The sequence below is a fragment of the Delphinus delphis genome, chromosome 5 (genome assembly GCF_949987515.2).
Source record: "Delphinus delphis chromosome 5, mDelDel1.2, whole genome shotgun sequence".
Taxonomy (NCBI): domain Eukaryota; kingdom Metazoa; phylum Chordata; class Mammalia; order Artiodactyla; family Delphinidae; genus Delphinus; species Delphinus delphis.
In genome coordinates, this window is record NC_082687.1 from 76,006,943 (window position 1) to 76,022,251 (window position 15,309).

At 37.0% G+C, this 15,309-nt stretch overlaps 1 protein-coding gene across 1 annotated transcript in view; it reads left to right on the top strand.

Moving 5' to 3' along the window:
• TMEM156 (transmembrane protein 156) overlaps positions 1 to 15,309 on the top strand; it is a 52,010-nt gene that overhangs the window by 18,990 nt on the left and 17,711 nt on the right. The window contains exons 2-5 of the mRNA XM_060011763.1: positions 4,075 to 4,344; positions 5,304 to 5,564; positions 8,762 to 8,881; positions 11,139 to 11,222. Coding sequence (XP_059867746.1) covers positions 4,075 to 4,344; positions 5,304 to 5,564; positions 8,762 to 8,881; positions 11,139 to 11,222 — 735 coding nt within the window. The remainder of the gene's footprint in view (positions 1 to 4,074; positions 4,345 to 5,303; positions 5,565 to 8,761; positions 8,882 to 11,138; positions 11,223 to 15,309) is intronic.

A 15,309-nucleotide genomic window follows, 5' to 3' on the forward strand; every position in this document is an offset into this window, starting at 1 on the left:
AGATATCTTAATAAAAAATGTAAAGAACTTCTTAAAATTTTTGAAAGGAAAGTTAAAAACTCCTAAACATTAATAAGAAAAAGACAAACAACCTACCACAAAAATGGAAAAATAGAAAAAGTAGGGAAAACCAGGAAAATACACTTTTAAACCATGATGAGGTTCTATTTAACATTCACTGAATTGTCAAAACTTGAAAAGTGCTGGCCAAGATATGCGTCAATGGGAAACCTTTATACACTGCAGGTGGTAGATTATATTGGTCCAACTGCTTTGTACAATGATTTGGCATTTTCTAGTAAAATCAAAGGTGTGCATACTGAATACCCAGCAATTTCATTCAATATGTATGCTAGAGAAACTTCTGTATTTGTGTACCAGGAGACATGTTCATGAATATTCATAGTAGCGCTATTTTAAAATAAGCTTTATTGAGATATAATTTATATATAATAAAATGCTGCCGTTTTTAAGTATAAAGTTTGAGGTTTGACAAATGTTTGCAGCAATGTAACTGTCAACACAATCAAGATATACAACTTTCCAATACCTCCAAAATGTCCCTCTTTCTCCTTTGCAGAACCCTTCTCCCACTATCAATATAGTTTTCCATTTTCTAGAACTTCATATGAATGGAATCACATTAGTATCTAGTCACTTGTGTTTGGCTTCTTTCCTTTGGGATAATGCATTTGAGATTCATCGTGTTGTTGTTTGTATCAGCATTTTCTTCCTTTTTGTTGCTGAGTAGTATTTCATTCTATGGATATGTCAGGAATTGTTTATATATTCACTAGTTGTTGGACTTTTGGATTGTTTCCAGTTCTTAGCTATTATAAATTTTAAAGGTGCCATGAAAATTCATGTACAGGTATTTGTGTGGACATATGTTTTTATTTCTCTTTTGTAAACTCCTAGGAGTAGAATTGTTGGGTCACGTGCTAAGTATATGTTTAACTTAAAGAAAATAAAAATGTTTTCCAAAGTGGTTGTACTATTTTACATTCCTACCAACAATGTATGAGAGTTATGGTACACAGCAATATTATCCAGAACAGCAAAAATAGAAACAACCCAAATGCTCACTGTCAGAAGAATAGATACATAAATTGTAGTATATTCATTCAAAATGTACTGCAAATAATTAACTACAGCCATGTGTAGCAACACGACTAAAACATAATCTGCAAAAAAATCAAGTCATAGATGAATACCTACAATATAGTCCATATATATGTATACAGTATGCTAATGCAATAAAATTCAATGTGGTGCTTAACCTCTGTGAAAGAAGGAGTATGTAGGGGCAGGGAGGGATAGGGTGCTTCAGAGATGTTGCTAATATTCTATTTCTTAACCTGTGTGATAGATACATGGGTGTTCGTTTATTTTTATTATTCTTTAACTGGAATAATACATTTTATATAGGCTTGTATATGATATATGTTTACAATAAAAGTTAAAAAAGAAAATAAAGACAGTTTAACCTTACTCTTTGCTTTTCTTTAAAAACAAAAAATCATTGACTTGGGCATTTGTCCTATACTGTAAATTACTTTCCTAATTCTAGTTAGTATTCTATATCCTTATCTTGAAAGATTGCAGTCTTAGTACTGGAGTAATTCTGGAATGCATTTCTATCTCTGGGAGTGAGAATTTAGATGTCTGACTCTCAGCAATATTAATGGCAGTAGTTAAATTCATATATCCTTGTTTATGAAGATGAGAATACAGCCCACCTGATAACAAAAATGATTGAGTAGAATTCATTTATTTCTTAAAATTATACTGGGGAAGGATATGTCCTGTATTTCTTTCTTTCCTAATTGAATTATTTAAAACTAAGATTTAAAAACCATCATAAAATGACCTCATAGCCAAATACAACGGATAGATCTCAACAATTCTAGAAAGCCAAGTTTGTCACTTATTGGATAAGAAGACTGCAATATTGACAGTAAACATTTCTCTATGACAGTAAAAATTTCTCTATCTCCCTTCTAGGTCATAACATAAGAATATAAATTCAAGAAGTTGAAAATTTCATAAGATGAAAAATGCCAGTGAGGAAAATGGAAAGATGGCAAGAAATAATTTTTTCATGTGTTTAGTAATACAAAAAATCTACAGATTATAGATTTCTATCAAATGATACATTCCTATCTTCTTTTTGAGACCTTATTATTGAAGACAATTTTTTAAAAAATAGTTTTAATTTGATTACAACTTTGTTTACAAATATATTGAGACATTACAAAATTGTGTATTTGACTAAAATACAATCTCTACCTCCCAAAACTTTTATAGCAACTCAAGTATGAAATGTGTTTATAGCTGGAAATTACATGTGAATTATTACAGAAGCAATTTCAAATGTAGAGGGCTGGTAAATGAACCTTTAATTTGTTAAGTAATAAAAATATCATCAGTAACGAAACAATTATGAAATTACTATCAAAGTACAAATTCAACAAGTAAAAAATGTGCTTTAATATAAATCAATAGCTTGATTTTCTTTTACGTTTGAATCAAGATGTATGACTAGGAGTAATCATTCTTAAAAATGAAGAAATTCTTTCATTGTGCTCCACATTATTTAGAAAATTTTAAAAATATATTTTGCCCCATGTGATTATGAGAAATGGTAAAGAAAGCCACATAAATGTGGAACTGAGCGTGTCAGCTATTTTCTCATGCTAGTAAATGACTGTCAAATTGAGAATATCTGAAAGAGAGGTTACCTATTCCTTAGTTTATCATTACTGCTACATAGGGATTCCCAATTTTCATATAGTGAGCTTTAATTACTCATGTGGATTAAATCTTACATAATCTCATCTTAAATAAAGGATGAATTTAAAATTTTTACTTTGGAATATGGGTTTGCATTTTAATAATATACATTTGAACAATTTTCAAAAATATTTTCATATATATCACTTGATGCTACTATAACCCCACAAGGTTAGCAGGATCTTGTTATTATCTCTATTTTGCTAATGAGAAAATGAGACTTGTGGAGACAAAGTAAATTATTCAGGTATCTTGTCTAATAACAGCTTTAGCACTAAAGTCTTTGTCTTTTGCTTTGAACTCAGTCTTCCTTCTATTATGCCATTATTTCCAAATCTAATACTTGTCTTCACACCAAAATAAAAATTATGATGTTATCCTATTAAATTTCAAGTAGGTTGAATAATGGTCATCCAAATATATCAGGTGTTAATCCCTGGGAACCTATAAATGTTACCTTATAGGGAAAAAGGGTCTCTATACATGTGATTAAGTTAAGAATCTTGAGATGGGGAGATTATCCTGAGCCTTATCCCAGTGGAACCTAAATCTAATCACAAGTGTCCATATAAGAGAGAGGCAGAGGGAGATTTGACACAGACAGAAGAGTAGAAGATGGAGATACAGAGGAGAAAGTAATGTGACCATGGAAGCAGAGATTGGAGTGATGTGGTCACAAGCCAAGGAATGCCAACAGTCCCCAAAATTTGGAAGAGGTGCAAGGTCTTCAGAGGGATCGTGGTCTTGGGAATGCTTCGATTTCAGACCAGTAACACTGGCATTGAACTTCTGGCCTTCAGGACTGTAAAAGAATAAATTTCTCTTGTTTTAAGCCACCAAGTTGTAGCAGTTTGTTACAGCAGCCCTCAGAAACTAATACAGAGATACTGTTCAAGTTGTCCATTCCCTGTTCAACTCCATGCAATTCACTTGAACCTCTATTTGGGAACAGATGGATTCAGAGGAAACTGAGGTTTGTCCATTAAAATTTTCCTAGAAAAGAGAATGGTTACAATGCTAGGGTTTCAAAGAACTTCTCAGCAGGACTTCTCTTCTCTGAAAATTAATAGGGAATGTTGACAAATTTTTAAAAAAATATTTAAATGGACTAGATATTGTTAATTCATGTGAAAACAAAGTCTTGTCAGTGATAAACTGAAATGTACTGAATCTGCCTAAGAAAAACTGAGAGCTTATTGTGTATTCATTTGAATGCGCAAAACTCAAAATTTTACAGTAAAGAAAGTTGTTTTTTGTTTTGTTTTGTTTTTTCCTTTATAGGAAACACGTTGGAGCTATCATGCCTGGAAGTATGTTTACAACCTAATTTCACCTATTCATTCTCCTCTTTAAATTTTTCTTTCGTGACTTTTCTGCAACCAATAAAAGAAACTCAGACTATTATGGGAATCTTTCTAAATCACTCCAGTTTTCAAAACTTCACCAGGATTTGCCAAGACATCACAAGTGAATTTAAAATGTGCTCCTCATGTTTGGCTTGTGAGTCCAAAGGAAACATGGATTTTATTTCTCAGGAACAAACATCAAAAGGTAAATGCAAAAGAAAAGTGAGAATTAAAATTATCAAGGATAAATAACCTCATTCTGTTAAAAAAGTATTAATAATACATCCCAATGTTAAGTCTAGTGGCCCTGGAACACTCAGCCGTGTGGTGCTTAATGAGTGACTTACAGGCTTTGAGATAGGATAATAACTTGTTCTTGGTTTACTTTATCAAAATATCTATGCTTAAAATACATCAAAATGCCACTAATCCATGTACATTTAATGGTTAAAGTATTATTTAGCAAGCTCTCTTCAAAAGTACTGAAAAAATTCTAAGTAAACTTGCAGGTTCTCATATAAAATCACACTTTGATTCCCCAAGGAGTCATTGAATCCTTGATACATCCTTATAAATAAAAAAAATTTGGATATAGACATGCACACATAGGGAGAATGCCATGTGAAGATGAAAGCAGAGATCAGGGTGATGCTTCTATTAGACAAGGAACACTAAAGACTGCCAGCAAACCACCAGAAGCTAGAAGGGAAGCATGGGAGACATTGTTCCTCACAGCCCTCAGAAGGAAGGAACCTTGTCAACACCTTAATCTTGAAAGTGTAGCCTCCAGCACTGTGGGACAATAAATTTCTGTTGTTTAAGCCACCCATTTTGTGGTACTTTGTTATGACAACCCTAGCAAACTAGTATAATGTGGGATGGGAAATACTGTTGTGGCCATTTTGGAAAATAAAATCTGCCCCACAAGTCATCAGGAAAATGTTTGCTTTTTCTTTGAGATGCTCCAATTTTATTTCAAACTCACCTAGTTTTCACTCTCTTAAAAAATGTAAGCACTGTAATTGTTATTTTTAGTGCTGGTAACTTCTTGTTTCTACTCTTTTTTGTTGTATAGGAAGGAGGGGATTTAGTTTTGAGTTGTATGTGTTTTCTTACTATGTACTACTATTTTTTGTGAATAACATTTTCTTAATCTCTTTCTAGTTCTTATCATGAGAGGATCAACGGAAGTGAAGGCAAATGATTTTCATTCACCTTGTCAACATTTTAACTTCACTGTAACTCCTGTGGTTGACCACTTGGAGCAATGTAACATTACCTGTAATCTAAAAACACACACTAGAAGGTCAGCAATTGAAGAGGAAGATCCAAACAAGGAAACAGATATAAACCATACTTGTAGAATTATGGAACACCCGACTAATTGTATAAATATTTCTTTGCACCTAGAAATGGATGTAAAATGTAAGTTTTTAAGGAAATTGGAGGGAAAAGGAGAATGGAATATAGACACAAAGTTAAGTAAGGACTATCACATTAACTGCATTGAAAGTTGAATAGTTGAAGAATTTTATTGATGAAATAGCAACACTGGAAAGAATGTTAGCCCTTTATCTGTTTATTTTTCTTTCAAAATGTGCTTTTTGTGGAACCCAGCTGTACTCAGAGGTGAAGGAGATGTCTATGGGTTGTGATCTGAGGGGCATTAGAAAGACCCTCTGCCCCAGAATAACTTCTGGGAATGCCTATTAGCTGTGCTTGAGGTAACACTATCACATTTGTGTATTAAAGGATGATATTTCTTTTTAAATGTAAATATACATATACATTGTGATGTGCTATTAAATTTTGAATTGATTTAACATGTCCTCTCTTAGAGCTGAGAAACAGACCTGAATTAAAGGGATTTTTGATATATTGCTGTGAAGTTAGGTGGGGTACAGATTAAGCATTTTGAGGCACTGGATGACTCTGAGGGAAAGGTAGGAGTCTGAAATATAAAACTTACATATATCTTAATTCTGCTTAAGGTTGATTAACACTCTAGTCACCCTATTCTAAATTAACACAGTTGATCCTCACTACTAAGCAGGGTACCCTCACTTGACCCATATACTCTACTCTTGAAGAGCATTTTATGATACAACCATTTAATGAGTGCCTGCTGTATGCCAATCAGTGTGCCAGGCACTGGAGACACAGAGATAGATGTATGTAAAACAATGGAGTCAGTGCAATCAGTGGGACAGGTGCTAGGGCAGAGTAACTTGCTGTGTTTTCTGAGGTTCCAGACATAGGGAAGCCTTTCAGATTGCCTTAGAACGAGTTTCTAAAGCTTTAATTCTATTAGAGGTAATTATTTTAAAATGTTATATTTATTTTAAAGCAAATGCAAATATATAATATGCATGCATTTTTAAAGTGAAATATAAGACTTCAAATAAATTTCTCCTGTGAGTTAGTTTGCCCAAGGCCCTACAGTCTCTGCAGTTAGGGGGGTATTTCAAGGTGTGTGTATGTGTAGGGGGTATGGGAGAGGATCTGAGAAGCTGAACAGAGGGGTTAATTCCCTCTGGCTCAGGAATGAGGTTGGAGGTTTTGAAAAGACCACATAGAGAAGGAGACGATGATGAAATCTGAAAGATAAAGAGGTTTGGATTATAGATATTTAAAGCTTATATTTGTTTCAATGTCCATTTATGTATCTATCTAATTGCTTTTTATGTTTTCTAAAACATGAAGGAAAAATAAGCATTACCATATTCCTTATTTTGAGAATTAATTTTTGTGTTAATGGAAAAAATCATAAATTCCAACGTGAAGTAGTAATTGACAGCTTTTATGGGTCCATAAATCAGAAAGATAACAGAGGTGTACAAATATGTAGTCTTTTTTAACCTAATTTTTATTGGAGTATGGTTGCTTTATAATGTTGTGCTAGTTTCTGCTGTACAGCAAAGTGAATCAGCTATACATGTACACATATCCCCTCTTTTTTGGATTTCCTTCCCATTTACGTTACCACAGAGTACTGAGTAGAGTTCCCTGTGCTATACAGTAGGTTCTAATTAGTTATCTATTTTATACATAGTAGTGCAAATATATAGTCTTGTATTTGGGGAAAAGTATACCTATTTTGCCATGTGTAGAAGATTAAAAATTTATTCATATTTTACTCTGCTGTCCAAAGACTAATTTGATCTCCCTTAAAAGTCCTATCTACTGGAGAGCGGCGGAGGGGGACTAAATTTAGTCCAGTCTGGTAAATTTACTCAGAAAAAATAATTTAATCTACCTCTTTAGATTTTTTTCAGACTCCTGTCCATTTCCCCTTGTTCCTCTCCAAGACGGCTACAGGGACAGGGAGTAGGGGGACAGCATAGGATGTAGGGAGATACGTTCATCTGTGTTCTCACTGGTGCTTCGGTGGGTGTTCTGGCTGGCTTGGTCCGAGCTGTGTACATTCTGCTATTGTAATATAAAGTTGGTGAATGCATGGTCCTTTTTTCATAGCTTGATCAGTGCCCCATGATACCTTGGTATTGGGTCCACCTTGACTCTTGCTGGCACTGCACATTCTCTATGCCAGTTAACTGCATGCTTTTATTTTGCTGAGTGAGGTATGCAAGTCTAAATAGTATGGAATGATGTTAGGAAGGCCGAGTGCTGCCATTCCAGTCAACCTCTACCTTCTCCATTCAGTGTCTTCTCTAAATAAATGTTCACTGCCTATTTAATGTACATCTGCTTATGGAGTGGGGGACCTGTAAAAGGGGTACCCAGATCATGAGCCCCCAAACAGCAGTCATCTAAGGGTATTCAGAAGTTATATATCCTGCTAAGTTGAATAAGTACTAGCTGTGTTTTGCATACAAGGAAGAGAGTACATAGGGTGGCTTAGAAAGTCAGTAGACAATTGTGTTTTGGACATAATGAAGTCAACCTCCTTTAAGTCACTGATTCCTGGGTCTGCTGGCCAGTGTGTGTTTATGGGACGAAAGAATATCGTGCTAAGCTATTGCTGATGGTGACTCTACTTCCATATTGCCTCACTGTCATTTGAATGAGCGATTTTTTACCTGTATCCTTATTAAATTCAGGCGAGAGTAACTGTATGTTTAACTAATGCATGCACTTGATCTGATCATTGCCATGCAAGCCCCTGTGGAAAGAACGTATGATTAATCATCTACCCCGGTCTCTTGTATGCCTCAATCCAACCTCTTTCTTTGCCTTTCCCTTTCTTCCCCATCCTCATCTTACACACTGTATCTTTGTTGATTTGAGGATACAGTTTTTGGCTGCTTGGTCCAGGGCCAAATTGTTAATCACAAATGGCTCTGATTCTGGCACTCTGCTTGTTGTGGTCTTAACCTAGTGATAGCAATGATAGCAAAACTAACATCAGTATAACTTGGAAGTGAAATTAATCCTAGAATTATGAAACTAAGTGGATCCCTGGAAACCACTTGGTCATGTTTCTTCATTTAATACGTTAGGAAAGAACTCAGGAAAGCAAGTGACCTTGTAACAGTGATGGTTATATATTCAACTTTTCAGTTATGGGCAGAATATATAGTAGAAGCCAGCTACATCACCATATTGCCTCTTATCTGCTGCATCATTTTACCGTATTTTTATAGTACATTTTTTTTTTGCAGATTTTATTTGTTCCATGAAGATCACTTGGTATGTTCTGGTTCTATTAGTTTTTATATTTTTGCTCATCTTCATTATCCACAAAATACTTGAAGCCCACAGGAGAGTGCAGAAGTGGCAGGGTAAGTATTGAAAAATAAATCCATCTTTTGGGAGAATTCATCTAGTATCAAGGTACTCCTAATCTTATCTGTAGGTTCAATTTCTTTTTCTAGTTCAATTTACCACTAACTGAGCACCTACTGTGTGTAAGTGGTGATTCTAGGTAACCCAAGGAACATAAGCATAAGTAAGACATAGTGCCAGCACTCAGGGATTTTCATGTATCTTTCTCCAGCCCAGACAAGTGAATAGAAGGGGAAGAAAGGCTGCGGGAACTGGAAGGAGTTGGTGGACTGGAGGTTGAGCAGAGCTTGGTGGAAGTGAAGGCAGAAGAGGGGTAGAGGAATAGGGAGTGGTGATAAAGAATTTCGGAGTTGGAGTTCTTGAGCTCTAGGCTCTAGGTGATGAGCAGGAGTCAATCTTTAATAAGTGTGGGGGGACAGTAGATTTTTGACTGTGAAGCACTAAAATGTGTAGTTGGAAATCAGGAAGTAGGGATGATATTAAAAAAGAATTAACCAGCATAACACGGGCATCCACCTATCAGAATGGACATTGACTGTCAACTACTATCGTGGTCTTATGGTGTGTACCCATGTATATACTGGCCCTACTGGTGTGTGAGCATGTATACATGACCCTTCTGGTGTGCACCCATGCACATACTGGCTGAATATCAGACCTGATGGACAGTTTATAATATGAGTAGTTGGTCTCTTAAAGACAGGATAAAATGTGTCATTATAAGACTAGGCTTTGGGGCTTCCCTGGTGGTGCAGTGGCTGAGAGTCTGCCTGCCGATGCAGGGGACACAGGTTCGTGCCCCGGTCCGGGAAGATCCCACATGCCGTGGAGCGGCTGGGCCTGTGAGCCATGGTCGCTGAGTCTGTGCGTCTGGAGCCTGTGCTCCACAACTGGAGAGGCCACAACAGTGAGAGGCTCGCATACCGCAAAAGCAAACAAACAAAAAACCCAAAAAAACTAGGCTTTGGAGTCAGGTGGACTTAGGTTAGAATCCTAGTGCTACCACTTACTAGTTATGTGACTTTGTGCAAGTTACTTGCCATATTTGAGTGTCCCTTTCCTCCTCTGTAAAACAAGAATAATCACCATTCCCACAGGGCTGAGGTAAGGATTGAACTAAAGAGATGACATAAGAAGTGTAACAAAGTGCCCTGTGCCTAGTAGTTCTCAATAAAGGATAGTAGCATTGTGCTGGTGTAGTATTTCCCAAGGCTCTTGTGTTCTTTACCAGGCAAGGCTGTGTTAGTCCTTTCAGTAGGCAGAAAGAGTGGTTGCCTGTAGGGCTGAGTGAAAGTTTCATTAATTTTTTTGGCTAAGTGTTTGTTGGAGATATTTCTGAGAGCAGTTTCATATCAAGTCTTGTCATTGGTACCTTAGTATATACGGTCCTAAATGCATTGGTTAATAACATCATCAGTATTGTATATTTGTAGAATAAACATTTTCAGAACATTTTCATGAGATTTTTACTAGATTCTCAAGTTTATAAACAGGGTTTATAAACAAAGTTTATTTATTTATAAACAAAGTTTATAAACAGGGTATGTGCTATTCCTTTCATTTTTTATATATGAAAAAACCCCTGAGCCTCAGAGAGATTAAGTGTTTTGTCCAAAGTAATACAGCTAATAAAATGACAGAATTAAGACCCAGGGTCTTTCTAGTTTTGAAAATTATATTATTTTAAATAAATGTGTGTCATTTGCAATTAGTGCATAGTTTTGAGTTTCTTGATCTGTTTTTCTATAAATGATTACATATTAGGAAAGAGAGAACAGAAGCCACATAGAAAAAAATGCCTAGAAAGAGACCAATAGTGGGGCGTGACATTAAGTTTTTATGAACATCTACCTAAATGACAGGCTTACTGGCTTTCAAAAGCTGCCTTGCAAATTGAAGCATATGAAGTAGTGAAAAATACCACACCATTTATGACATTAAATATTATTAAATATTAAATATACATCAAATATTCTGTATATATCTATTGTATGTAATAATGTAAATAATATTCTGCATTTAAGAAGAGATGCATAATGGAATTTATGGCAGTGGAGAAGCCACTGGTTTTAGAAAGTACCTATTTGTTAATGGAAAATAACTTAATAAGAAAAGGCTGTTAATGTCTTGTTACTCCAGGCTCTGCTGTGAATGGCCCATTTTCTTTGGTAATCCTTGGAACCAACATGGGGAATATATATTAAGAATGTGCTTGCTTAGCATCTAAATATTTAATTTCTTTTCTTGGAATAGGTCATAAATACAAACCTACATCTGTCCTCTTAAGAGGAAGTGATTCTGAGAAACTGCGAACATTGAACGTGCAGGTCATTTCAGGTGAGTTCTGCGACATGCAGAGTACCACTTATGAAATTCCAACACTTCACCACTCACTATTGAGTAAACATAAGATCGAGTGATCTGAGCTCATTTAAATTAGTCTTGTAGCTGGAAGAAAGGAGCTGTGAGCAAATGAAATCTAGTTTAATATGTCTTATTATCAGGCGACAGTTATGATCAAAACTACCTCCTTAAATAATGGAAAGTTGGTTTAATTGGCAAGATGAAATTCATGTGAGTAGGCAGAGGAGAGAAAGCAATAAGGAATAAGCCTCAGGTTTATTTTTAAATGAGACAAGATACCATTATTCCTCGGAATTGCAAGAAGTAACTGCAGAGTGGGCGTGGCTTTTGCTGGAGCCTTCGCTTAGCAGAGGGTGTCATTGTACAAAGAGAACGTCTAATAGCCCCAATTAAAAAGTCCCCTGTCCTCTCCTGAGAACTAGAAATGGAATAAGGGAATCCTAATTAGAGCAGCTAAGGGGGCTGTGAGCACAGATGCTGTGGTTCGATCTCGTTCTTCTAATTGTGAAACCTTCTGAATTCAAGTTGTCAAACCGCATTAAAAAGAAAGAGAGAGAGAATGCAATGTGGGCAAAGGCCTCTTTTTCATCAGGGAGAAATAATGTCCTTGACTCTTTGAAAACCCCAGAATTATGACTAATGTTACCACAGCTCCTTGCACACAGCCAGGGAGCGGGCGCCTTCGTACTCTGTGACAAGTTAGATAAGGAGCTTCAAGTCTGGTATGTAAACGGTTTTCAAAAATGTAAGGAAACTGAACAAACCCCGAGCGCCCACCATAGCTGCATCTGTAACCACGTGGAGATTTGCACAGCATTTCACTAGGAACTGTGCTGAGACTTTCCTTAGTTATTTAAACTAGGAGGTACTCACACCCCTAGCGTGAGGAAAAATTGGGTTGGGTGCACCTAAAGAGCTCAATTAAAAAAAAATTAGACTTTCTAGTCTCATAATTAGCAGTAAAATTATTAACCTATGGCTAGTAATAAGCATTAGCTAAGTAGTCATTTGACACCAGCTAAATGTGAAGAAAGTTGATGAAAATTTTGTGGGGTCAGTGACAATCTTGTTTGATGAATGACATAAATATCATAGGGCGGTTTCAAATGGCAAAACTAACTTTTATGGGGAGAAAATTGCATTTACTCTGTTCTCCCCTCTTATCAGTACTCTGACGTTCATGTACCAGGCGTGTTTTAACCTGGTGCTGCTGGGCTTTTGGTTGCCTTAGGAATTCTGGTACTTTCTCTTTTTAAGTCATAATTTTGAGCATCACAGCCTCGTCTGAGAAAAGGTCAGCAGTTCCCATCAACCAATATAATCGGGGGAATCGCAAATTTAAAGTACTAGCTAACCACAAGACTAACCTCACAGGTTCTATTTATGAGCCTGTGATTTTCATTCACCAGAGGAATCTGTCCCGGCCATCCTTTCCCTTTAATGGCTCTCACAAAAAAATCCTCTGGCTTTATTACCAGGCATATAATATTAATGTTTAGAGCAGGCCAAGGGGTGATGGCCTTTTTTAAAACCAAGAGGCCTTTTGAAGCTCAGCATCTTAAAGAGGGGTAGAAGCAGATGCTTTCTTGTTATATATATTCCTTTAACCTAAATGCAATTTCCCCCTCCCATTATAAGTTGCTCTTTCTGAGAGCGAAATGGGAAGGAAACAATGTCTCCCCCGAGTGCTGTTCTTAAGGCCTCTCTTTGTAATGATGGATTATAGGCAGCAGTGAGAATCTAAGGGGAAAAAATGTGCCAGCGTGGTTCTCGGGAGAAGCAGTAACACGAGCGAAAAAAAAAATGTATTTCAAAGAGAGCAGTGAATATAGTCATATTCAGCCGAGCAGCTTGCTGTCAGCTCTGGCTGTACATTCCAGAATGTCTCTCTAGTTGTTCATGTATTGCAAAGTAAGTATTGTGACACACATACGCACAGAGCTATAGATAACTCACACCCTCAAAAAGATAAGAGAGAAATAAGGAGAGATTACCAACACCCTGGCACTGCACGGGGCTTGGCACGTACTGGCGCAGGTTAAACACCGATAGAGTAAATGAGCCTCATCGCTGTAGAAAGAGATATCATACAGAATCGAATCCCAAGCTTTTATGTGTCTCTGATATTTTCTTCCTTGCTTGGGGAAGTGTGATACCTTCTGTTGATTGCCTTGGTGTTAATCTATTTTACATTTTATTCACTCAACTATTCTCTTCACACAGGTGATAACTCTGTCTTATTCATCTTTGGATCCCTGTCCCTAGCATAATATCTGGCATGTAGTTCATGCACAATAAACGCTTAGTAAATCGCACAAACCTTAAGGGGAAATGAGTAAAAAGAGAAGATGAACGAGAAATGAATCTTGGGGGTTGGGAAATGTGAAAACAAATGGAGAAACAAAGAGTGTTCAGAGGGAACACAATTCCATTTCATTGAAGAACATAAAATTCACTTTGTAGAATTGCTAAGGATATCAAAGAATAATAAAAAAAGTCTTGAAGAAGAGATTTTGAGAACGATGCAAAAGTAACTTTGAAATGCATCCCTAGAAACAGTGCTTAATGAGTTGACCACATTGGGAGACCAGGGCCAGGGGCAGGAGCAGTGTACTAGGACTCGAATTATTGGATGCAGACAGTAGAAACCAACTTGGCTGACTTGGCAGAAAGGAAATTTATTGGAAAACCAGTAGGTAACCCATGCAAGCAACAGGAACATAAGGCAAGCTGAGCTTATGCAGGAGTCAAGAGAGGCCAAGCAGCCAAAAATACAGCCCCATAGGAATGGTCTGGGGAGAATGCCTCTGCTGGTGTCACCACCACTGGATGCTCCCTCTGGGCCGCTAGAGCTTCCCTCTGACCACCTTGCAACTTTGCAGCACTGTCCAGGATTGCAAGCCCTAAGGAGGGGTATCTGGTTGACTGAATGCAGGCCACAGACTGGTACTCTGGGTACCAGGAGGCAGGGAGAGGAGATATATGCCCCTCTGGCTTCCTGCATACTGAGAGTACCCCTGAGATGTCCACATGCTGGTCAGCCAACAAATAAATATCTACAAGCACGACACTAGGTTCTTAGGATTCGAGCCTCCACCGCATGGGTCAGCCAAGGGAGTCCTGTCATCTCTCTACTTTGTCCATCAAAAATGGTGAGATCTTTACAACTTGAAGTTCTTCACCTTCGAATATTCAACCAAAATCTGTTGAACACTGACTATGGGCCAGAAATTGTGCTAAGCATTGCCGATGCAGTGGCTGTACCACAGCGCAGTCCCCGCCTCCATGGAGCTGACACCACCCTTCAGGAGATTCAATTCCTAGTTCCTTAGGAGAAGGGAAGCTAATTAAGCTATACAAACTCATTCAGCACCTTCCATGTGCACAGTACTTCCATACACATCATTTGATTTCATTTCATAAGAGCCTCACTTTTTTTCCTGGTGAGAAAACTGAAGCTAAGGGAGTTTAAAGTAACTGACCCACTGCCAGATCCCAGCAGGGTTAGGGTTCAAACTCAGTTCTGTCCAATGGCTGCACTTTCCAGCGCATCACTTAATGCCAAGATGAACTGGGGAGTTTACTCCTGCTGGTTCAAGCCACAGATCAAAACTTTTCTCACTACTTTACATTTAGTGCTGGGAACTGAGATGAGACATTTTCTCTGTAAGGTATCAGAAGCTTGGGTGAGACAATGTGAGTCATCCTCAAAGTAATATTTCAGCATTGGCACTTAATGTGGGTGGGCTCTTAGGGACCACAAAGCAAAGAAAACGGAAATTCATTGTGAAAGAGAATTGCTAAATGCCAAAGGGAAGTGGATGACCCAGTAATATATATTACCCCAAAATAAAACTAGTGGAAATGTAAAATTATAATTTGCAACATGTTTAAGACCAACATAATAAAGACTAAGCAGGTTTCAATTTTCTGCCAAAGAGAAGATAAATTACTGGTGCCAGATGTCTAGCAACCAAGCAAGATAACATGAAAATTTAATTTTTACTTGCTTAACTATAATATTTAAGACTCAAAATACAGATTGGGGTCCATAAAACAG